At 34.3% G+C, this 25876-nt stretch overlaps 1 protein-coding gene across 1 annotated transcript in view; it reads left to right on the forward strand.

Annotated features, from left to right (window-relative positions):
- The window catches only part of CFAP54 (cilia and flagella associated protein 54), a 101765-nt gene extending 79840 nt beyond the window's left edge, over positions 1-21925 (forward strand). The window contains exons 54-69 of the mRNA XM_053978379.1: positions 86-224; positions 1160-1317; positions 1512-1697; positions 2904-3030; positions 3346-3498; positions 4537-4645; positions 7169-7274; positions 8012-8101; positions 8621-8762; positions 10868-11068; positions 12314-12507; positions 15161-15343; positions 16550-16647; positions 17449-17635; positions 19003-19080; positions 21615-21925. Coding sequence (XP_053834354.1) covers positions 86-224; positions 1160-1317; positions 1512-1697; positions 2904-3030; positions 3346-3498; positions 4537-4645; positions 7169-7274; positions 8012-8101; positions 8621-8762; positions 10868-11068; positions 12314-12507; positions 15161-15343; positions 16550-16647; positions 17449-17635; positions 19003-19080; positions 21615-21734 — 2271 coding nt within the window. The 3' untranslated portion in view covers positions 21735-21925. The remainder of the gene's footprint in view (positions 1-85; positions 225-1159; positions 1318-1511; positions 1698-2903; positions 3031-3345; positions 3499-4536; positions 4646-7168; positions 7275-8011; positions 8102-8620; positions 8763-10867; positions 11069-12313; positions 12508-15160; positions 15344-16549; positions 16648-17448; positions 17636-19002; positions 19081-21614) is intronic.
- The last annotated feature ends 3951 nt before the right edge of the window (positions 21926-25876 follow it).

Here is a 25876-nt window from a genome sequence, read left to right on the forward strand (position 1 = left end):
TTTAACAAGGCTGCCCTATTGCCTTGTTTGTAGTAAAGTATGGTACTCAGAAAGTAATATTTTTCTTGCTTTTGGGACTTATTAGGACTCTGCCATGGAAGGTGTTTCATTCCCTCCTCGTGTAACAGCACAAGGGCACGTGAATGTACATTTGTGGCTGAGGTGTCGAGCAATGTTAGTGACTGCACTCGTGACACAGATACATGGTGTTGGTGATATGAAAGGTACTACACTTTCTTGCTTTAGATTTTAACGGGCATTATTTTAATGGGATTATAATGGGCAAATGAGCCTATACAGACACAATTCTTATTCATAGTTTAAAAATACTAGCATTAAGTCTGTGGCTGTATTATCACTCAACAATTATTTGTATTAAATTCATCCAATCCAATAAGGGAAATATATTTATGAGCACATTCTCTCCTAGAACATGAAAACATAAAGTATTATAGTAATTTTCATTTAATGGTCATTATGTTTTGAAAATTGTGTCTAAAAGTTTCAAATGTTCTCGTGTAATTAAGAAAGTATGGTTGTTTTAAAAAGCGCTGTTGCTGAGTACTTCTGGTTTTAAAAGTCTCAAAATATTTTTTGCTTTTTCTATGTCAAATAAATGAAATATCCCTACATAGCTCCTAAAAATGTTCCAGATAATTTTTGTAAGGATTTAAGAGAGATACTGCAAAATACATTTTTTTTAAGTTTGGTTATGAATAAAATGTTTTTCATTCCTTGGTTCTATGAACAACTCTGATGCTCACTTAAGTTCCAAAATCAGTCTAAGTCTGTTGCCAAACTCTTACTTAATAAGTTCTGGCTAATTTCTATGCAGACTGTTACTATTTTGCAATTTTAACTAAAATCAGGTTTTTGGATAAGTAGAACAGATATAAAATACCTTAATCATGTTGGTGGCTTGCATAAAAAGCATACATTTGGATGAATTTAGACCTAGTGCTGTTTAGAAACTAAGCTATTTTTCTTTCTTTTAAAAGTAAATTTGACACAAAATTGATGAAATGGTACATGTGCAATGTGGAATTCAAAATGTCATATTTTCTGTAACTTTTTGGTGTAGAAATACTTTAGAATGGTAGAACACACAATAAAGTCTTTTCTATTGCATTTTTACTATTCATATGTTCTCTTCTTTAAGGAAATGATGTGGCTGAGCGCAGAAGTGTGATAAAAGAAGTAATATTAGAGGCAGAAGCCTTTGGTGATATTGAGACTCAGGCTGAAATGATGGTGCAAGCTGTTATTCTTGACCTGCAAGAAAAACGTCCTGTGGCAGACATTAAACTTCTTTTGCAGGTTTGAACACAAAGGAAAAAATGTTCACTTTTCTTTGATGAATTTTTTGTGTAGTCAGAACAGCTGATGGCAGCATTAAATAAGTTTGAAATAGTGCCTCTAAAATAGATTTTTTTTCACTTTGTGTGCTTTGTCCTCATAAATAGACAGGAATATAGTAACGACTCTGGTTTATGTTGTCTGTGTCCAAACAGAATATCATTGGTTTACTCCAAGAGGATACATTTATTTCCCTGCCAGCTTCTTTGACTCTTGTGAAAAGTATGCTTCTACTGGCAGACATACTGCCACTGCAAACAGTAGAAGACTCAGAACATTGCTCTTCTGCACTGGAACCATTAAACTTACTTGTTTTGGCACATGAGCTTACCATTAAAGCAGTGAGTACATGATGGTGCATTTCCAAATCCTTACAACAGCCTTAATTATTTATCCTGGAAGCTATTTTATCAGATATTGAGAAGGGCTACTCTTAATAACTGATCACTTCAGTTTTAAATACATTAGAATAGTGTAAAGAAGTCATTCGTCTTACCAAACTCTTTATCCATACTCATCATACATGTTCATATGTAAAGTCTGGTGTTTACACAGAATATAAAAATACTGAATAGTTGCAAAATACACATCCAGATGTGAAAAAAGGAATAGGTAGTTTGACTTCTAAAGAGATGCAGAACACTCACTTTTCCCATTTGCAATGAGGGACATGTTCGTACTCAACACCTCAGGGAGAATGTTGATCTTATTAAATTCCTAACTCTTAAGCATCCAAAAACTTAGCTTTGTGTCTTAGAATAATTTGAATCAGGATATTCTGTTTAAAGTAGCATGATATTTTAGGTTGATAGATTGTTACAATTGATATGAATAAATAACTTCCATGTAAAAATTTAAATATGTAATTAAAAAATAAATCTAAAGACATGAACTTTGTGAGAGCACTAAACCATTTACCTATTTGGGATCGAAAAACTGATAGGCATTTTTATCTGAACTTGGTACAGGTCATAGAGGAAAGTTTTTAGATCAAACTCTTTCCTCATATTTTCTAAAATAGAAGTTTAATCCATTGAAATATTTATTTCCCTAAGTAATAAAGAATCATATGAATCACTTCAGACTCAAATTTCCAACTGTGAGACTTGCTAACCTTCAAGTGACTTGACACTTTACAGTGTCTCCCCATTGTCTTATCTCCGTGAATGAAAGGTTTGACTGGCCCCTACATGCTAATTTATTTTTCTTTTCCGGCCTTTGCTGTATGTCAGATTTCTTTGTAGAAATGACAGTTTCTTTCCAGGACTTTGGTTACTTGTGAGATCTATTACTGAAAGACTGATTTTAGGGAGTTTTCTTTTAAAAACCAAAGCCTAACATTACTAAATTCAATCAAGGGTTCATTAGAATTGTTTGTTGGCATCACAAGACTCTTCTGCAAGACAAGTACACACTAAAGTAAAGGAATTCAGGAATATTGAATCCTTTTCAAGACACTTCAGTTTTGCAATACCTAACTTATTTTTCAAACTACTATTTAATTTTCTGTCTGCAACTTGATTTTACTGAGCATGCTCTTTTCATAGATTTTTGATTGTGGTGAACCCATTGAACGGCAAGGAGAAGACAGTACATTGACTTGCCTGGTCTTACCCACAAAGAATATCTACCTGCCACATATTAACTTGCTAGCCCAAGTCAAAATGAAAATTGGTAAGAAAAACACAATTCATTATTATTTCTAAATTTTAGTTCATTTTCACTCTTATTTTATGAATAGTTTGATTGGTGTATCTTGGGCTTCTTCTGAGTGGTCTAAGTAAACCTCAATGGCATCAAACAATACTTAAACACTATTATAGCTTTGTATTTATATCCATGAATCACTTGAATTTTTGAGAATTTAATTGTAACAGTAAATATGTAGCAGCATTTCTTCTAAGGAATTAGCTTATTTTTGCATGAATTGGTTGTCTGCTAAATAATTTACAAAGAACTGTTTTTTGTTTTTTTTTGTTTTTCCTTTAGGACACACATTAGCTGAAAAAGTAACTTCTACAGCTGCAAGACATCCCTTGCAATGGCTACATGCTCTCAGGCATTTAGAATCAGCATTGAATCTTTGCAGAGCATCTGCAACCAAAAAATTAGATATGGAAGCTGAACTTCTTTTTCAGATAGGTAAATAACCCCCTGTTTGTACATCCCAAGTGCCATCCTAGGCAATGTTGTGCATGGTGTCTCTTAAAATGGAGACATTTTACTGTAAAACTAGAATAAGTTTGGACATTTCTCACTGTCTCTAGATGCAGCTCTCTCTCCTGTGTTTAGTACCACATCACAGTGGTACTAAACAGGAGTTCAGGATGCATTAGTCTACAAATAATTTAAAAACTGGATTAGAACTACTTTCATCGTGTGTTATCAGGGATCCAAGGGTGTGGCCAACAAGATTAAGAACATTATGTTTTGCATCAGGAGGTGTTGGTTTGTGAGGATCCCAGCCAGAAAGACATTAAAGACTCTAATGTATCTCTTAGAATGCCATTTTTTGAAATTAACACTATAAAAGAAAAATGTGACAGTGTAAATAATCTCCTATTGCTGCAGAGGCGAAAAGCTCCAAGTTGTGCAGTATTGAATGTGCTTCCAGTCAGGGTGTAGCACAACATGCAAATCCTGTCTGTGAAAAAGTTGACTCATATTGGTCTTTTAGCTGTTCTTGAGAGAAAACAATGCTATTCATTATTTCTACTGTCAAACAAAAAGCATGTTCACATAAGAACCTCTTGTTTCACTTTTACAGAAAGGTACAGAGAAGATGCTATCAACAGACTCTTCTGTTAGAGCAAGCTGGCTGAGTTTATCCTGTGGGATGTGACCAGCACAACATGGGCCTGAGGGCCACACCATGTGTTCAGCACAGGCCTGTGCCTGCTCATTGACTGCCCATATACAATGCTCTGCTAGTTGGGATCAGGAAATGTTAGGGGTCGTTACGATTCCCAAGTTCAGTTATTTCAGCTACTCTATGAAGCTAATTGTTATACAAGCATTGTGCATTCCCTTTTAAACAAACTGGAAAAGATCTTGTTTAACAGGAGGAGAAGAGATAATGTATTGTGTTGTATAACTTTTCTGGAGGGAAAAACAGATTGGGTGGGTCTTACAGAAGAAAAATTATTAACATCTTGAAAATCTGCTTTTTGTATTTCTAAGGTAAGGTAGAACGCCAGATAACTGAAACAGGCAATAACAAGTCATCTCAAGCTGTTGAAACCCTGTTGGAAGCTATTAAGCTCAGCCAGCAACATGATCAAAAATATGAGTAAGAATCTAGCTATATAACTTTGAAAAGAATTTAAATCATACACAAATATAATTTTTAAACAGTTTTTTGAGATCTGGTCTAGGACTTCTATTATGAAGTATCTTTTATGTTTTAGAGAATTTTATTTCAACAGAGAAGAGCTAGTGGATATTTATTCTCTTATTTAAAACAAATGCTAAGAACATTTAAAAGCATTTTTTAATACTACATGAAAGTTACAGCTTTCTGTTCCATTTCCAAATTTGTGCCCTACCTGTCAACACTGAGAACAAAGCTATCAATTAAACAGGAGGTTTTTCATATTTCAGAAGATGAGCTGTGGTCTGCCCCCTTCCAGATAACAGGAATCCAGCTTGAAAAGGTTACCAGCCAGAAATAGTCAGAAGAGCAGAGGCAGAAGGAGCGTAGGAAATGTGTTTGTAACAGATATCAGGACAGTGACTTTGGCATTAGTTATCAGCCTAGAAGATGCCTAAAGAGCTGAGGCAAGACAGCCAATAAATTCTGTCAAGCAGCTCTGATACATTGGACTTCAGTTTTTTTGTTTCTTGACCAGTCTAAATGAATAATGTGCCACATCTAGTTAGAGACAGTGTAAAAGGCAGCAATTTACCTTGCTTGTTTGGGTATTCTGTTACTTAAGTTAATGAACCAGAACTCTGAATGTAGAAGTAGTAGCATAGTAATAAACCTCAACAAGCAGCCAGCATGATGGAAGATGGTGCAGAAATGGACTGTGGTGAAGTTTTGCAAGTTTAATTTGCTACACTCTCATTTAATTTGCTAGCATCTTTCTAAAAGAATGTACAGCGACATCAATGGACCATGGCTTTCTTGTTTTAGAGAACCTAACATCCTGCTCACATTTATACAAGCCCTGTGATATCTGTGGTATTATTTAATTAAAGTTTTTTCTTGATGTCTCACATCCTTTTTTGTTAGCAAGACTAGAAATTTAACTAAATTGTTGCCAACCAAGTGTAGAATTTGCTATCTTTTCAGCTAGTTTGCTCAATCTTTAACTGTGCAGCACTCTGACTTTTGTATTTTGCTTTACACAAATTGTACTAAAGCTGGAATTTCTTGTAGTATATAAACAACCGACTCTGTGCAGTATGTATCTGTCCAGAATAGTAACTATGTGAGCAGGAGTTTGTTGCTATGCTTGGGGAAGTTAATTCATAAGTGAAATCTGAAATCTGCAGAGCCAGGAGGAATCTGCATAAGAAGACTGTTATAAGCCTATAGGGAATAGAAATGTTGGAGAAATTCTTCAAGTATAGCGATTTTCAGCAGGTCGAGGGGAGTAATTCTGCCCCTCTGCTCTGATATGATGAAATCCTTCCTGGAGTACTGCACCTAGCTCTGGACTTCTCAGCACAGGAAAGACATGAACTTGTTGGAGTGGATCCAGTGGAGTCCCACAAAAATTATGAGAGGCTGGAACACCTCTCCTGAGAGAAAAGGCTGAGAGAATTGGAATTTTTAGCCTGGAGAACAGAGGGTTCCAGGGAAATATTTTGGCAGCCTTTCAGTACTTGAAGGGGGCTTATAGGATGGAAATAGAGTTTCTAATAGTGCTTGTAGTGATAGGACAATGGTTAATGGTTTTAAACCAAAAGAGGGTAAATTCAGACTAGATATTAGGAAGAAATTTTTTACAATGGTGATTCACTGGAATAGATTTCCCAGCAAGGTGGTAAATGCCCTGTACCTCAAAACATTCAAGATAAGGTTGAATGGGGCTCTGAGAAACCTGCTCTGGCTGAAGATGTCCCTGCTCCCTGCAGGGGAGTGGGACTAGATGACCTTTAAAGGCCCTTTCCAACCCTAACCATTCTATAATTCTATGATTTTTGCTTAATTTACAATACTACTGTAAAAATCATGGAAAAGAGAAGTAGACATAGGAGGAGAGTGGGAATAGGTGAGCACTGTCTGAAGATGTGAAACAATCTGGTACAGATCTCAAAACTATGAAGGTTCCTCATCTGAGCCCAGTTAGGAAACAAAAGTCTGGTTTGGTCACTGTGGGTATTTTTGCTGATACACTGTGGGTATTTATTCTTGGGAGAGTTTGACTGTGGACACAATTTGATTGATATCCAAATTCAGCTACCTATGTTTCAGGGAAGCCAGGGCAAAGGATAAATGCCTTAACTTGAGCAAGGAAGACAAACAGTACAGGAAGATCACTTCTCTTGCAGAATTAGGGTTTTCTTACTAAAAATTTACAATTTATTTATGGAATATTTGTTTCAAGTAATGAAAATTATATTTGATGTAGTGTTAAATCAAAGTATTATTTGTTAAGCACACCATAGGGATGTTTTAGACTCGCATGACTTTAAAACAGGATCCCATGGATTTCTGAAACAAGTTACACTTAAAATAGATTATGGGGGCTGGATGAATGATTTATTTGGTTAGGTATTTAGCTAGTCTTATGCAGGAGTCAGATCGTATCACTGTAATGCTTACTTTGATAGTAAAGCTGATTATTCTGTGTGTTTCTTACAGGTTAATAAGACGGTCATACCTTGAAATAGCACTATCATATTTGTATTTTGCTGAAAAAAAAGAGGATGAATCACAGACAGATGAGTTGGTGCCTTCCAAATCAGGTGTATGTTTTCTATCTTTTGAGCAGTGGCCTCTTCAAAACAGGAAATATGTATTGTGCACCTTGCCATATTATTACTTGCAGTGACTTATACATCATACTGATTCTGAAAGTCCTCCTAGAAAAATCACACAAAGAAATAATGTAATAGAATATCATCTTGTTTGATATTATCTCTCATGTTTATTGCATTGAATGATGATATTTTAAATATTTTTCTATATAAAATAGGAAGACACAGAACCAATAGTGTTCTCATTTCCCATTATGTACAAATTCATTTGTATCTTGGAAAATGTACTTACCATTCAAACCTGTTTTTTTAAATGCTAACTTTATGAGATTTCAATTCTTCTATACAAATATGAATTACAGCATGAGAAATATAAGTGTCTTTAACTACATGAAAGTTCCTACAAGCCATAGATGGAAAGCAAAATGTGTAACATTGGAGAAAAGAGGTAATTAGAATTCAAAAAATGGAATAGATAGCAACACTGTATACAGTAGTGACCATAGTATAAGCTGCTCTGAGAACTTTTTCCAGCAGCAGCCAATAAGTATGTTCTGGAAATTTTTTTTCATTTTTAGCAATTAATCCATGGATTTCAATTCAGTGCCAATTTTTACATCTTACAAATAAAACAATTTATAAGTTAGAGGACTTTCTTCTATGTTTAGAATATATTGTACTGTAATATATTTAGAATCCTGATTATGTACTGGTATATAATTTTCAGACTCGTTCTGGAGATCGGTCTTCTGAGGAGGCTATGAAATCAGAAGTCTACAAAGCACAAGCCTGGATTGCAATAAGAGCAGCTACACAGGTTGGTGCAATATTCTGAAGAGGTAATTTTTTGTTTTTACATTTCATCTTAGTCCACTTACACAAGAAATAAGGCAATGCAAACAAGAGTGTTAATGTTTCCTGAAATTTCTGGCATAGGTCTTGTTTAATAAAATTAAAATGGACACTGAGTAATGCATTTAATCTCTCTTGGACAGATATGACTCTGCTTACCTTAACTTTGATTCCGTGCAAATAAAATGGCACATGACCTGATATGTGTGCACATGTATTTGACATGTGGACAGACATCAGTGGCATCTAGATGAGCATATCTGGTTTGAAATCACTATCACAGTAATTAAGCTGTCAGCAGTAATGATTTATTTCGATATAATGTGTACCTTATGTCAGAAAGAAATAGAATATTTTCCTAGCTTTTAAAAATATAGTATGTTTAATAATTAAATTTTTGTCCTCATCTCGCTACTCTAAGATATTAAAATCTATATAAATTTTGTAGTAAATGAGTCCTGAATAAAATAAATGTTATTTTTAGGTCAGTGAAGCTGTGATTGCTTCTCAGCTGTTAATTGGAATGAAGAGTGTTAAAGAACAGAACATGAAGGATGAAGTGCAACAAAAAATCCCAGAATTTGCTTCTATGGATCTTTTTTCTTCATACAGAGATTTCATATCTGGTATTCTTTTATACCTAGTAATATCAGAAAATTAAATAAATAATAAGCTATATATGCCATGACATCTAGTAATAGACTTAATATCTAGTTTTAATTTATGAAAAATTATATATCGGTTTTGGAAAGTAAAAGCAAAAGTCTCATCATGCATAGCAATACAAAAAATTAAGTAGAGACCTCATGAGTCTTTATATATCAGCCTGTGCATGTGTTCAATATGTTAAGAAAAATTCATTGTTCGCATACTGTGGCTCAGAAAGACAGAGTGCTCAAACTGCCATAATTTTTGCTGGTCCTTTGTTACAGGACTTCCCCAGACATATAAAGTAGATATTAGCCTCCTTATCAGTCATCACTGCTTTTTGTTTTTTCCCAAACATTGACTTATAACTGATGTTTTTGCCTAGATATATTAGCTTTCCCTTGGAGAGTTTCAGTTTTATTCTTGATTTTGCAAAGTGATGTTGGTGTTGAATAGCTTTTCTTTCTGCATCATCCCCCAAAAAACCCAACCCAACCAATGAAATAAAAACAAAACCACAAACAACAAAACCCACCAAAACTAAGAAACTCAAACTCTTGCAAAGTTTCCTGCCTGTGTACTGTATTCTAAAAGTCAAAGTCAGTAGAAGAAAATTTTCACTGTCTTTCCAATCCAATGGATTATTATTTAGATATGCTTTCACTAGCTTGGTAGAACTTTGCCTGGTTTATTTCTAAATTCTGCATTTATTTTTCAGCTAAAGGAGTTGAGGAAATGGAATTTTTTGATCTTAAAAAAACCCCAGCAATGAAACTATGAATTCTGAGATAATGACTGCTAGATGTTATATAAACACTAAGACAAAATATTCATGTTTATTTTTAAAATAGGAGCCATTAATTTAGTGATAAAATTTTGGTTCAGTGACTTAATTTCAATTATCCCAAGTGACTGACAAAGACTGAATTGCTCTGCTTGATAGGTGCTGGCAAAGCTGAGCCATGTCTGCATCCTGTACAGTGTTTAAACATATGTGTTTTGATTGGTTTATGAAAACAAGTGTTGTATGCTAAGATTTTCCATCTGATTGTTTTGTACTAGCTCCATTTGCTTATAATTACAGATCATTTTTTTCTCTTAGCAAATGCAACAAGTGTTTCTCCTGATAGTTCTGTTAGCCAGTACAAAGAAGAATAGAAAATGTAGAAAAGCAATAGTAGGCCAAAATACAAAAATGTAAATTGAAATGTAAATTCTCAGCATAGCACACTAAATATTTTCTGTAAAACTCCTAGTAAAACACATATTTAAGTTTTCATCTATAAGACAATATGGCCATTTTGGCATTGACAGTGAAATGTCAGGAATAATAGAGACATTCAGAAAATAATTATGAGTGCTTCTAAAAAATCTGAAAGTTTACTGTTAGGAATCACTATGATATCACATTTTTTTCGATTTGGTGTGAGAAACAGAGCTCAAGAATTGTGCTTTTGAAAGAGCCATGTACTAATACAGTGAAAACCAGTATTGAATGTAAGCAGTGATGTAGTGATATCTGTACTGGTAATCTTTTCCTCTTTCTGTATAACTTCAGCTTTTAGGCAGGACAAAAGGAAATATTATCTTTTGTTCTATTTCATAGTTAAGAGTATGTTTCATTGAAAATGTGCTTAATATCTGAAAGGGATGAAGGATTAAAACTAACAATGAATACTTCAGAATACCTAACTCTTCTGAGTTTGGGTCAATGTAACTGGACTCAGTGATGACTCAGTTATAACAGTCTCAGATATTTAGTAAATATCTAGTGTAGAAATAATGGTTTTATATTCAAATTCAGAGAGAGAGAATGCACCTTGTTCTCTACTCCTTTTGAATTTCTTCTAAGGATTAGTAAGATTCCTGCCCATGATCTGAGAAACAATTTTCAACTAATTTTAAGGCTATTTACTATTTCAGCTCATATTAAAACAAATAGAAATAGTTTTCCTTGTATGAAAAATATAAGCAGTTTCACAAGTTATACTTGTAGTTTCAGATTAGTCAGTTCTAACAAGATGGAGAAATAGCTTTTGAATTCCAACCACTTCATGTGTGTTCTTGAACTCTTATTGGATAGCAGATGGATACAGTGTTGTCTCTGAAACTCCTGAAGTATCTTCTGCTGAAAACAAACAAATCACAGCAGACTGTCAGAGTGAAAGTGAAGGAACAGAAAGTCTTATCGCCAAGGCCAGCCAGAAGAAAGATACAGTAACATGGATTCACATGATTCGCTACTACAATAATTTAAAAAGAATTTATAACACAAACCTACCCGGTATGTATTTTTATTCCCTTCTAGAAAACTGCTGTAGATGAGATACTGTTCTTGAGGGCAAACAGTGTCAGATTTAAAGGCTATCATCTGAAATAGCCAAATTTTTAGTTTGTTTAAATTGTATAAATGCAAAAAAACCTTAATGGAAATACAGATTTATGTCAGTTTACACATGCTGCAAGTGAAGATATTGCTACCTTTCTTCATAGTTATTCATAAGCTTCCACAATACCAGGAAGGCCTCCCTCAAAACTTAATTGTTATTACTACATCTGAAGCATTTCTAAAAAATTCATAATCTATATTTATTTTTAGTTCTAGAAAAATCAAGCTTAAGTCACATCATAAATAAATCTGTTCAGTTTGAGGTTCTGTTTTGGAGACCTGATTGTAGGGTAAACGGGAAGGCTGAGCATAATTGAATGTGTTTTGACTAAAACCCCAGATGTGATTTGCTTGCTTCCTTTCACTGCAAACAGAACACGGTAATAGATAGGACCTTTCAAACAGAGTAAGAATCCATTAATTGCAAGGCCTTAATACCTACATGTGATGGCCAGCTTTTGGATATACAAGGGATGACCCAATAGATGAGAACAAAACTACAATGTACATATAGGTCCTGTTTAGAGAGAAACCTAGCACCTCTGAAAATAACAATTCCAGAGAGGGCTGTGTTTTCTCCCTGCAGCATCAAATGAAAGTAATCTGCCTCACCACTGAACTTTAAGGAAGGTATCTACAGTTAGGTGTCAAAATGTGCATGTAAATCTCAGCTTTAGTTACCTGTTGGGGAGCCTAGGGGGAAACTCAGCTGATCAGCTCCTAGCTGTCTAAACTGGGGTCTTAAGAGCTCTTAAAGCTTATTTTAACTGTGTTGAATAAATATATGTTTATTCTAGTGGGTGCTTAGGCATCTAGTGAACATACTGGTGCTTACACTCTGAATTTAAGTGCCTGCACCTCAAAATTACACTTCCCATTTGATGCTACTTTATAATGTCTGGAGAGAGTTTATTTCATTATCTGATCAATGGTGAAAAATTACAAATAGCATAAGCTAGTAAAATTTAAGGGCAATCAGTATAATTGTTGGAAATGCATTTATTTGATGTTGAATCTATTTACGTATTTTGTTATGTTTTCAAAATTTATTAATATAGCGTAGATGTAGTAACTTGACATTTTAAAGGCAAATAATGATGTAATTTTAAAAATCTCTTTTAAAAACTGCCCCTAACTCAGGACCTGGATCACTTTCTGCCAGAGATGGACACTTTGGTTTGATTTCTGACACAGGAATTGTTCTACGCATAGCAGAAATGCATTCCTTCCTTGAAAAGAATTTGTTTGAATATTCATTGTGTTGTCTTGAGAATTTTCCAGAAGAACTATGTGATGCAGAAATGCCACTCAGTAATGCAACTGATTCTTCTGAGGTACTTATGTTCTCTCTAATGTTTCAAAAGTATTATACTGGTATTTCATTCAGATTCTTGGTAATTCCAATGGTAGTATTTCTGGGAGCATTATAGAAGAATGAAATTATATCCAGAGGATCTTTTTTAGATCTCTAGCTCGTAAGCAGCCTATTTGAGCTTTCAAATGTAGTCAGCTCAGAATATATTACTCAGATAAATCTTGGCACATGTTTTGAACATTGAATGAAATTTGTCTTGAAGACCCACTGTAAAAATAATTGTCTTCAAAGTTTCTCAATCCCATTTTTCACATTAATAATTATCCTAATACTAAAAATTAAAATGAAAGATCAGTCTCTGCGGCTTATTTTTTAGTTATTATATTCAGTATTAAATAGAGACAGGGAAGCCTTGAGGAGGGAGAACTTAGTATGTTATAAAAATGAATAAAAATACTTCTTTGAAAGTAGCTTGTCTAGAGTTGGAGAACTTTCTGCAGTGTTGGACAGCATATCATTACTCATTTCCTAACAAAGAGCTGACTGTGCCACTGAATAAATTGTAAATATATGGTATGTGACATTTATAACAGCCATCATATATCAAAAATTATTTTACTATGTCTGCCCTTTTTTGACATAATTAGTATTACAGTATCCTAGAATAATAAGCTTCAGAGCTCACTGTCATGTTCATGATGGGTGCAAGCTGCATAATCATGTGTTAACTTCACTGTTGTAGACAGCTAACAAGCATAAAGCTCTTACTTTTTTTAATTCTAAGACTCATTGATTTTTATCACAACATTTTTAGAAGCTTTAACTATCCAAAAGGTTATAGAAGTTATTTAAAAAAATGTAACTGTAATTTATTACTTTGAGTTTTAACAGTACAAATAGACATACTTTCTGAAAGAATGATTTTTATGTACGAAGTTGTTTCGCTTATATCTATCTCTGTACTCTATTTTTGACTCTTGAAGGCTTTTTCAGGTCTGCTGACCAAAGAATCCAAATTACATTAGGTCTATAACTAAAATTCTGAGCCCTGTTACGTTTTTCATGCTTGCTTTCTATTCTGCTCCATGATAGTAAGTAGATCTGGAAATACTTGACTAAGACAGTTTTTTTTTTCAGGCTTTTAAGAAAGTTGAATAGACAAACATTTATGTATGTCATTCAGCAACCTACCAGTTTGACAACAGCAGTTGTAATGTCCTTCTTCAAAAAGATTCAATATGAATAGAAACCCAAAGGATGCAGTTCAGTGAAAAAAAAAAACCCAAACCCCATAACAAGCATTTTAGAAAGAAATATATAGCATAATATGGAATTTTAAGAGCTCTAGTTCAGGGGCACAGAATGAATTAGGTTCTTCCCATGTCCATATATGTGTTTTCTCCTAGTTTTTTTCACAGTTCATGCTAGCAGGACAGTGGATGATTCATTACTGAATTAGAAGAGGGCTGTAGTGGGTGGGTCCTCCATGCACACCTCGTGGCTTACCATGGGTTATGGCCACTGAAGGTACATCCATGTGCTCAAATTTTTGACTTCCACATGCCTGGATTCATTGTTACCTTCACTTCTACTAAAGTTTCATGTGGGATGGTAACTGGCTTAGTTAACAGCTAACTGGCATAAGAATAGATTATTGTGGAAAATCCATCTTTTACTCACTTGGATTTACTGCCCTGAAGTTGTCACTGAATATTCTACAGAGAAAGTAGGTAAAATTCTCCATTTTTTCAGTAATGAACATTCAAAATTTGAAAAGAACTGACTTCCCAGGGAGCTGTTTCCAGTGTCCACATTTTGGAACCAGTGATGGAGACATTGGAACCTTTTCAAATAGCCTCTACATTCCCTGAAAATGTGACTGTTTGGCCAGTGTTCTTTGCAGATCTGTGTAATACTTCAAAAAATAGAGATGGTGTGTTACTGTTCAGCCTTTATATCAAATATTTCACAATTTTATGAAAAGGTTTTGTTCATGCATGAATGTTGGCTGACAGTGTTCCTGCATTAATTCCCTGGTGAATGACAGCCAACAGTACCTATTTGATGAATGCCCTGCTAATGTTCCATATGTATTTTATAAAATACAACAAATCCTCACAAATTAAGTGATTGAATTTTCAGCAGGTGTCACCCTTTGTTAGTTGCGCAGCTGAGAAAACAGATAGGTAAACAGAAATAAAGCATTATTCTAACATTCAGAATCCTATTTTAATTATCAATATGTATATTTGACAAATTACTTTTAATCACTAAATTTTGTATTATCAGTGTACCAAATAATAGATTTGAGCCAAACCCATAATGCCATAATGATTTTAAGTCAAAGGCAACAATCTTTGTGACTGTGCGTGTCTCTAAGTCAACCTACAGATCCTTTGTGTTACCTTTAGAAATGTGTCATCACATAAACACTGAAAAGTCTTAACTTGGTAAAAAGGACACTTTTAAAAACTACCCATTTACCTAAATAAAAATATATTTATTCTAGAATGAAAGTCATACCAATTCCAGTAGACACTAGATTAGAACAGATTTTTCCTGTTTCACTACAGAACATATAGTTTAAACTTAAAATTTATTTAAATTATATAATTTAAATACTATTAAATATTATGATTTACTAAAAACGTAACGTTTATTTTGTGTTTCAGATGTCTCTTGATGTTTCTGAAACTACATCAGTAATATCACATGTGAGAATGCCTTCTCCAGTTTCTATCATTGCAGAAGATGAGAAGACTGAGAGGAGGGCAGCAAGTGCTCCAGATAAGGAAATTAACATTCAATGGTATATTCCTTCTGTGGCAAAGCCATCAAATGATACAGAAACTAAGGTATAACTAGAGCAAAGCAGTTCCTTAGGTAGTGGAGCAAATTAAGTCTCATTTCCAGTGAATATTTGTGTTATGAGTTACCAGCTTTTTAATAGAATTATGGTGATAAGAAGAATTTATTTAGTCTGCTGAAAACCTGCTCTTTAAAAAAACAGAATGCCCTGACAGATTTTTGTTGGCAGGTCAAAAAACCCCACCTTTTTTCCCATATAGGGCTTCCAGGCTATACTGTATTCATGCCTGTTGTAGATCCCTGATGTCCATTCTAAGTTTGGGTAGACCTGACTGATACATTTGAATAATAGTTTGGTGGGAAACTCTTGGAAAAGCAAAGATACACATATACAGGGAAAATGGGATTTGTAAGCCTCATTTTCCTAAAAGATCAGACTGAACATGAAAGATGAAGGAAATGAGAGGATTGCAGGAATGTGAGAAGCTATGACATGGAATTTGTTTTATCTTTACACAAGGGAACAATGTGTAGGTAAAATTTCTGCTACAGCAATAAAAATCCATGATCTTAAACTTTTTGGCATAGAAGATCTGTTTCTAAATTTCTATTAGACCCATTTATCTTTATTAGGAAACTGATGGAAGCCCTGTGAAGATAATGTAAATAATGTAGCTTTTAATGTGGCTTTGCAGGTTACTTTAGCATGGCCATACAGATCAGTAGAGGACCAGGGACAACTCCTAAAACTAAATAATGCATGAATGCCATATATTTGACATTTTCTACATAGTCAACACATTCAGCTACCATTAGGAAGCATATTTTCAATTGCACTATTAAATTCTTGCAGTGAAAGATGAGAACATTCTACTTAATTTTCTTATAATGGTATAGCTTTTTTAGATTGGTGAGTTATGCACACTTAATGGATTTAAACCTAGCATGATGACAGCCATGCATACGATTGACCAGGATCAGGACAATGCTGGGATTTTGATAGTGACACCATAGGGTATATCTAATTTTCAAACCCATAGTAATAATATCCAATTTAATTAATTAAATTAATTTAAAACTTATAAAAACTGAGTGTAGTACAAATTCATATGAAGTCACACTCCTCTCTTTTTTGAAGGTCAGTTATCTAAAGCTTCATCAGTACACTGTATTTGATATTTATTGTACTCTTGTATCACTGAAATAGCTCAGGTCTACTGCATTACAGTTTACCCATCCCATTTCTTTTATAGGTTTTGTTGCTTTATGCTTATAATACAAACCCTCTCAAGATTAGTGACATCAGGTCAACGTCTGTGTTTTCAGGCTGCTTGTGGATTCCATTGGCTAGGTAAATAATCACTGACTCTGTCCTGTTATTTCATGCTGTATTAAAGATCAATCAGCCATTTAGGATGAGAGAAAATAAAGTACAAAATATCAAAGAGCTGTAAATCTTTAAAAGCATTCATTTTTGCTTTTCAAAGATTTTTCACTGTAAAAATGGTAAGATGTCATACATGTGTTAAACCCATCCAAACAGTTGCTTTTTTCAATGCATTTATTAGCATTTTAGTTTTGATTCTTAAAGAACTAAGTAACATATGCTAATTATATTACACTGACATAGCAATGTAGCAGATCTAAGAAGCACTCCCAGCAGTTATTCCCATTCTCTCAGTGCATCATCTACTTTCTCCATCCCATATTACAACTCTGAGAATGCAAGAATTTTTCTCAGTTGTAGCACCAGACTCTGCCCTTAATTTTACATCCTATGGCATTTTTCATTATTTCTTTCTTGTCATTCATCTAGTCTTAAAATTTTGGAACTGCTTACTGGGTGGAAGGGAAGAAATAAAGGGCAGGATTTGTCACCCTTGTGCTGGTTGGATGAAAAAGCTGTTTCTTAGAGAGGCATTCCTAAAATAATACTTCCCATTTTTTATGTAAAAATCTAATGCATTCTATATATCCACTTTATTAAATGGAAAACTTATTTTTGTAAAATTATGAGATCAATCTTGAAATGAAAGAAAATGTAGAACCTAATCAATATGTAATAGAAGCTAGGTCACCTTAATTAGAAACTGGAAGCAACAAATATTGTTGTTTTATAACAGTAATAATAAAAAACTTTGTCTTCTTTTAGAATTATTTCTTTAAGGGAGAAATTGTCTGATCTGAAGGAGCAAGTTGAAATATTGATGCAAGGTTCTAAGAGCTTTTCAACTTCAGTACCTACAAGTTTTCTTGTGCAAAATAAAACTTTGAAAATAAGTCCTTCAAATAAACCCAAAAGAAGTGATGTGAAAGTGCATCTTGATGATAAAACAGAAGTAAGTGGGAACAGTTTGGCTCTTATATACGTTTGACTTGTTTTAAGATGTCTGTTTTGGGGAAATAAATGATGGGTAACTTGGAAGGCAGACATAAAGGCAAGTGTTAAGCTTCCCTCATCTCTTTAAAGAGAACTTGAAATACTTTATTTCACTCTTTATTTAATATTTAACTTTTCCTTATATATTGCTTGTCACTTGAGATAAAAAACCCAGGCATTTTCAATCTTCTTCTGAAAATAAAGGCTACCTCTTCAGGTACAGAGATTGGAAACTGATACCTAATTTATAGTAATCTACATCTGAAAATCCTTGGCAGTGTGTTAAATTAGCATGGTGATCAACCCAGAAGTGCTTTTTAAACATCAGTTACACATCTTCAATGGAAAATGGGCAGTGGTGGTTTCTGAAATAAGAACCTTCTAATAACATTATTGAGAGATGACTAAAATTGGCACGGAATTTATTTTCATTTTCTCTATGCCATCCTCTTTTTTTTTTAATTAGCAAGGCTGAATATGGTCCACAAGCAAATAGTCTCCCCACATACACACACACAAAAGGTAGTTTCAGAATTTTCCATGTGCTCTGTTTGAGATAATGTCACTGGAATAGAAAGTTGCCACAGCATAAGTGCTGCTTGATAAATGCCAAGGCAAAATAGACGTTTATTTTCAAAGTGGGAGACATTTATCATGTGACAGGATTCGCTTTATATCTATTATGTGAAATGATTAATGATGTAGAGGCTGTCATTTTGTCTGATGGATGCTGTGAAACAGTGACAATTGTGCACTGTGCCATTATTACGAGGCTGTATTTTGACCATCTTGGAGAACAAATGATATTTTGGCCAATCACTGTGTTCAGGAGGGTAGACAGAGCTGTCCTTTAGTGGGTGTTTCTGATTACCTGAAGGTGTTTGCTCAAAATTTCATTAATATATGTCAGTAATTGGTAAAAAAATGCTTAGAATACTAATAAGATTAACATGCCATGCATTATACATGTATAAATATCATCTTGTCAGGGTGTTTGTTTATCATATCTTCAGTAAACACATAGCAAAAGTATGCTCAGTCACAGGATTTAAAACCTGAACCAGGAGCAATTTTGCCTCAGTAGAAATTGCAAGATTTGGGCATTGTGTTTGTACAGGAAACACTACTATTTGTGTTGCAGAAAATTTATATTCATCAGCTAAGGTTTACTTTGCTGTGAATTCAATTAGAATAACCTAAAATTTGAATATTCTGAAAAATTTTCGAAGGCTGAGCCATCTGTTAGCTTATCGGAGGAGACTGATAGTACAGCATATGTTTGTAGTACACAGATAGTACAAATATTTTCTTGTTTTATACCATTAGGAAATTATTAAAAGGTGTTTATCTGAAGTCAAAGCACTGCTGTCTGTTGTTCCAGCCCTGTCCTCTCCATTAACTGAGGTATGTTCTTCTCATTAAGAGTAAAAATCCGTTTTCTAAAATAAAACAATCATTCAATTAAACTGAAACATGGATTATACCACTAAGCATCTTCCCATTTTTTTCCTTATTTTGTTTTGGTTTTATTTTATCATCTTTACAAATAAAATACAAATGTGCATGATTACAAACTGCGAATATCTTCACTGTTCATTAGAATCAACTTTTCATACATGCAAAAATGTATTAAAAGGGGATTTTTGCTCATAATGGTTAATACAGATTATCCACCACTCTCTCATTGTTTACACAGACTCCAGTGAATTTCCATGATGGAATCGCCAAATGCAATTTCTTTCCATTCTTGTGTTTTTGCAGTTACTCAGGCTTGATTATTCCATTTTCTTTAGCTTTCTCTGCCTTGCCCATGACATGTTTTGAGAGATAGCATGCCACGTTTTTGTCCATGCTGCTGGACAAAGCATCTTTTTTGTGCTGTTACCCAGTGCAGTCAGTATCCCAGAGGAGACTGTGGGAACTGGCCCATGGTGGGGAGCAGTGCTTTCAGTGTTCTCAGCCACCTTGGGGACATCAGGAAAGGACCACAGCTGCCAGGGCTCAAGGGAGTCCACAGAAGATTCTGCAATCCACTGTAACATATCACTCCCTCAATTGATCCTCAAATATCTTGCCAGTAATTGTTCACAATGCAATGATAATGGAAAAGGCATCCACTGTACTCTTCCAGTCAGAGAGCTCTTCCTACCAGAACAGAATCTGACTCACCTGAGAGAGAATAGTGCCTGTTACAGCAGCGAGAATCTGTCCTGTGCGTCCTGCAGCCTGGTACCTGAGAGTACACACTTCCCTTTGATACACATTGCACCATTCTTGCCACCCCTCATTATCCATCCTGAAGTTCTCTCTCAAATGACACCCAGGCCTTTATATTACACAATCTGGCTTTATCAATGCATCAGAATACACCCACATCCCTTCTGCAAAGCTGCACTTTTCAGAGTCCCAATGAAGTATCTTCCATGATAGCAAGATTTGATAGATTCCTAGGGAAAGATACAAACTTCCACAGAATCATGAAAGAAAACTTCTGGAACTGTTTAAATTCTTGTGAATTCCTTTCACTTTGCCTGCTTATATTTGTGGATCTATGATGGAAGTGAGGGAGCAGATTTAGTGGCGTTCTTCTATTAAGAATATTATGTTTCCTGAACTATTTTATTCTCTCTAAATTCCACAACCAGGTGGAACATCACAGAACTGTTCATCAAGAAGTTTCAAATACAAACTTCAAACTAAGATGCTTTGAGATATGGTAGTTTTGGTTGAGCAGCTGAAGCCTAAACCTTCAAGATGCTGAGTATCTTTCTTCTTCTCTGAAGCCAACAGAACTTGTAGGGTGCTTAGCACTTCCTTATCTATAGCATATTTCAAAGTAGCATTTCCAAACTTTCACATAAGTTGTATGTGTGCATTACCCTGTCTCAGCCAGAGACAGAAAGCTCAAGGAGGGACTATGTACACCACAGAATAGTACATTCCCATCGTTTTCAAGCATGCAGGAGAAGGCAGCAGATACATTACTTATATGTAGTTTTTCAACATTTTCCCCTACCAAACACTTTTCTGTTGCTCATCTTCTAGTGAATTAATTGGGCAAAGTCAGTTCTAATTTGTGGTCTTTGTTTTCTCTTTGTCTGAGCTGTCACTCTTCTGTCATGTTTCCACTTTCTCTTCTTTGATTCTGTTTTTTCTCTCTGCATGCCCTACAGTGCTTTTGATTCAGCCCTGAATTATATTTATAAATTGAGAAAGTGTATTTTCATTGAATTATTCATTTAAAATGATTTGACTCTTCATTTTTTAAGAATAAAAAATGATCAGCCTGCTTGTTTTTAATGCTGTTTAATGAGTAGCTATGTCCTTGAGGGAGATAAAGTATAGTGTTTGGAAGCTCCAATCTTAAATGTTAGAAGTAAATTTATAAATAAAATAATTGCATTAAAAATTAACCTCCCTGTGTAACTTATTCCAATCATCTCTGTCTTCAATTGTTTTTTGCTGATACCTAAATCAGTTAAAAAGTTCTCTGTGTTCAATGGACACTCAAACCAGTTTATGATTGCCCTTTTCACCTTTTACTGTTAGCTCAATTCCTTCAATTTCTCATCTTAGGAAAAGCCTTCCAAATTATTAACTATACTTACCGCTCTTCATTTTACCTACAGATGATCATGATAAACTTTGTGAGCAAGACTGTTCATAAAGGTTTCCTCCCTTGAATCCTGTTTTACTAGTTTCCTGCAAGAGATGTCATTAATCGCAAATTTATACCAAGGCAATAAATATTTCTAACTTACTCATTGGTTGTAGTTCAGAAATCTGGCTTTATATAAAACTATTGGTATATATGTGTATGTATATTGGTGTATATATATGTTTGTATTGGTATATATTTGTGTGTTGGTATATATGTACTTTTTTTGGTATCTCTAAGCTTAATAAAGTCATTCATTTACGTTGGTTTTTTTTTTCAGATACCATTTGATGTTACTTTGCAATCAATAACAAATTTGAAAGATATATTTGATCTTGCACATGGATGTATAATAACTGAAGGAAGTCTTTTCAACTGGATCATTTCTCTGCTTCACTAAATGCTGTTTTGCAATTCAGTTACTAGCTGAATGCTAAAGACTTAGACTTAAGTTCCAGTGTTAATGTAACAACTTCATTAATCACACCAGGATTTGGCTCCTGTTATATTTTATAATTTTCACTTTTGGGCTATTTCCAATTATTTAAGCAATAGTAGTTTTTAAAATAAAAATAATTTTTAGGAATTTAATATTTTGTAAGTAGTTTCTTTATAAGAGAATTCTCTAGCACTCACTAAGCAATTTCTTATTGTTTAGAAAAGCTGAATAGGTTTGTAGCCTTATAGTTCCTGCTAATAGATATTCCTTTTCCCCCTGAAGTTGTATTCTTATCAGCAATTTTTAAATTGCTTTTGCAATTATCAAAAGTTGGTATTATTTCTGAAGTCAAGAATTTTTGGTGGGGCTAAAATGATCACTGAGCTTGTTCTTTTATTCATCTGTTTGGAAACTAGCATTTCAGGTTGTTGAGGGTGCAAGTGATCATTCAGATGTCTTCATAATTTGAAAGGTTTTTTTTAAAAACCAAACAAAACCCCCCCAACAAATAAACAACTCCCCCTCTAACAAGACAGTACAAAGAATAAAATGGTACAATGCAGAATATTTTTTATATAATTCTAAAAAGCTAAGGGAACCTTTGCAAATGTTGCTGTAAATATTATTTTGAAGTACTCAAGAAATACAAATGAGTCCTAACAACAGCCACCTGAGGCAATATGCTCGAGCATAGTCTCCATCTCAGTGGGTGGAGCATCTGAAATGCTCCAGCGATTGAGATGGAGAATTTGACATGAACAAGTGAATTAGCAGACCGGGGAGGGGCCATGGCCCTTTGGTTTTGCTCACATCCCAAAGCCAGGCACTCCTTTGTTACTTGTATTGATTTGTTTGCAACAAACAGCAAAAAAACCCCAGGACATTTGGGCAGCAATCCTGTGAGACTTGTCCTATAACTAGTTATGGTTTTGTATTTCCAGGAAAATTCAGCATTAGTGGTTACCATTCCTGGGCTCATTTCCTGTGAAAAATGCCAGTCCCTTTCACTTCAGTCAGGCATTCTCTGTACTGTAGCCCAGTGATAAAACAATAAACTTTTTTTAGTTATTTGGAAATTGCACATTTACCTTGGCTTGTGCTTTTCAGAAAAATATTACTTGGTTGAGTTTCTTTTAGGGAGGAAGAGGGAGAGAGAGGTAAGATTCTGAATAATGAGTATCCTAAATGTGATCAGTGCAGGAAGAAAGGGAAAAAAGTTCTCTCCTATTTCTCTTTGTTCCTATAAAAGAAAGAACACTGGATGTATTTGCGTCATGTGTAGCTGTTTAAAAGTTGTGCTGTTTTTTATTTTGTGTACACTTTTCTGGAATGCTGTAGGTAGTAGATAAATTAGAAGGATAATGATGATACAATGATGTAAAGAGAGGAAAAAAGTGAGTAATGGATAGGGCAGTTATTTTTGCAAGACAATTTTAAAACTGAGTTAGTATGATTATTTAACTCGACTGCCTAACAGCCAGTTTGGAGGAGACACTTAGCATTATTCTTTCATGAAAAGAATTTATTATTCTGTAGTTTTTCAAAAAGCAGAAAAATAAAAGTTGACATTACTCATTTTTCTTTTACAAGGAACAAGTATGAAATTGCAACTTTTAAAAAGCAAACAAACAAGGTGTTCTGTCTTTTGTTGTGCTTTGTAAAAAACTAAAAACCTACCTTTTTTGTCTGGGGTCACCTTGAGGATTATCACAGGACTTTTATGCAGCTTAATTAATATTTCTAAAACTGGTTATAGCATCAGGTGAAAATGGAAGTGAGGTTCTATTACAGACAAGGTGTTTTTTCAGTGCTGCCTGTCTGGACCTTGTTATATTTCCTATACTTGAAACAGAAATATTAAATAAAAGCCCTTACCTATTCATTTAAAATACATTAGTATACTTACTTTCCTATAATATATATTTTCTAAAATTTTTGTTTTAAATGGAAATATTATCCTTTAACACAGCACAGTGAAATAATAACATCAAAATGTTGTATCCATAGCAGCAGATTTTATTCTCATGAACACAAGATAAAATATTCAATGCAGGTTTCAGAAGAAACATTGGAGAAAACATTTTTCTTTTAGCATATTTAGCATAATTAAACTCTTTAGTTAAAAACTGCTTGTATGGAGGGAAGCTCATATCTGAATGTCTCCAGTAATCAGACAGAAAAAAAAAAGTATAAAAGCAATTACAAAGCAAATTGTTTCTTGGTTATGTATTGCAGTAGTTGGGTGGGGTTTTTGTCTTTAGCAGTAAATGGAGACTAAAACCTTCAATATGTGAAATCAGAATAGATTTGTGTCAGCACCATGCTGAATTAGATTTGCATAGAATACTTGTCTGTGTCACTGTCTCCAAAATTAAAAAGGAAGAGGAGGAATGAGGATTTCACTTTGCAAGGGAAGATCTTCCTGCTGTCGGAAGTTCTTCTCTGTGATCTGCCCCATACAACAATGCCAAAGAGCTACTATTGACAGCTATTGACAGCTTTGAACCCCTGGCATGTTTACCAATTCTTTTCAAAATTTAACTGAACTATTTCTCCATTCTCCATCTGTGGAAGGAATGGATAGTGCTTCTCTATCTAATAAATGGAGGGATGGGGCAAGGAGAGAGAGAGAGAAAAAAAAAAAGAGAGGGAGAGCACACTTTGGGGAGAAATTGAAAGATTCTGAAAAGAATGACATTTTATCTTCAGTGCATCCCCTTGGGTGAGGGACAAGAAAGACTTATAGTAAAAAGAGGTGTTTGGGGTTTTTAAATTATTTCAGTATTTTCTGTTATGTGAACAGAATGAAGCAAAAATGCTGAGGAAAAAAAAACAGCTTCTGGCCCTGTAATTAAAAATTGTATCATCAAGAACATGCTGGAGCCCAAATTGAATTTGAACAGGGAGCTTAACAGTGAAAGGTCTGAATGGATTTTAGAATATTTCAGTTTTCAAATACTGTTTCAATATAGTTTTAAGTTATATTGGTGCCTTGAAAGATGTTCTATATTCAAGGCATTCACAGGATTTCTCATGCCTACAAATATATAGTAACTTGAAATTATTTCTGGTTAAATTAATTTTATGATATGGAAATCAGTAATTTCACACAGATCTATCCAATTGCATGTGACTGGTTTTTAAATTCCACTACAGCTCCAATTCACAATTTTTTGTTGTCCAAAGTATATATTCATTTTCTGGATGACATCAATCTAACAAAATAATCCTAGTAATTAGCCGCACTATGCCTCAGTTTCTTTATCTGAAGGTAACAGTAATCCCCTCATCAGTGAGGGATTTTAAGTTTTCTGCATCAACATTTGGAAAATATTTTCAGATCCTTGAATGAAACAGGAAGGCTATTTATGTTATTATTCAGTTGAGACACACTGTAATGGAACAGTCATTTGTTTCCAGTCCATTTCAGTGAAATCAGAGAAGGAAGATTCTTTAAAAGAATAATGATGGAGTTAGAATTAATTGTTGGCTAATATGCTGAACTAATTAAGCCAGCAGAGAGATCCATTTATGCTTGACAAAGGTTTTCTTTGAGTTAAAGATACTGAGAACATCATTAAATGAGAGAAGTGAAAATATGAAGCATAGGTTAATCTTTTAAACAGAGTGGGTGAAAGGGTCCAGAGGCAAGTGCTGAAGTCAAATATTTACCACTGCAATTTAATTTTCCACTTTGAAACCCAAGAGATAATTAGAATTATTCTCATTTATCTACCATCTCAGCATCATTTAGGATTCTATTTAATGTGCAAAGAAAAAAAGGAAAGGCTGTGCTGAAGCAAATGGCACCAAAACTCTCAGTGCGGAACCAGAATGTGCTACCTACAAAATAATCATGAACTGACTGAGCCAGCCCTATAGTTCTGTGTGGAGGGTGAAAGTCTGTGAAAACACAGAGCACCTACAGGGCTGGTTTAGCTCCTGGCCAGACATTCAGAGTTGAAAAGTACATTTCAGCAGCCATGAAAAATTTTCAACACCCTAGGCAAAGCTCCTTGCTTCTTGGCAGTGATGTTTGCTTCATTCCCTGTGAATTCTGGCATCATACAGCTACTATACAGCAGAGCTAGCAGAGAAAGTCA

The sequence above is a fragment of the Vidua macroura genome, chromosome 5 (assembly GCF_024509145.1).
Source record: "Vidua macroura isolate BioBank_ID:100142 chromosome 5, ASM2450914v1, whole genome shotgun sequence".
Lineage (NCBI taxonomy): Eukaryota > Metazoa > Chordata > Aves > Passeriformes > Viduidae > Vidua > Vidua macroura.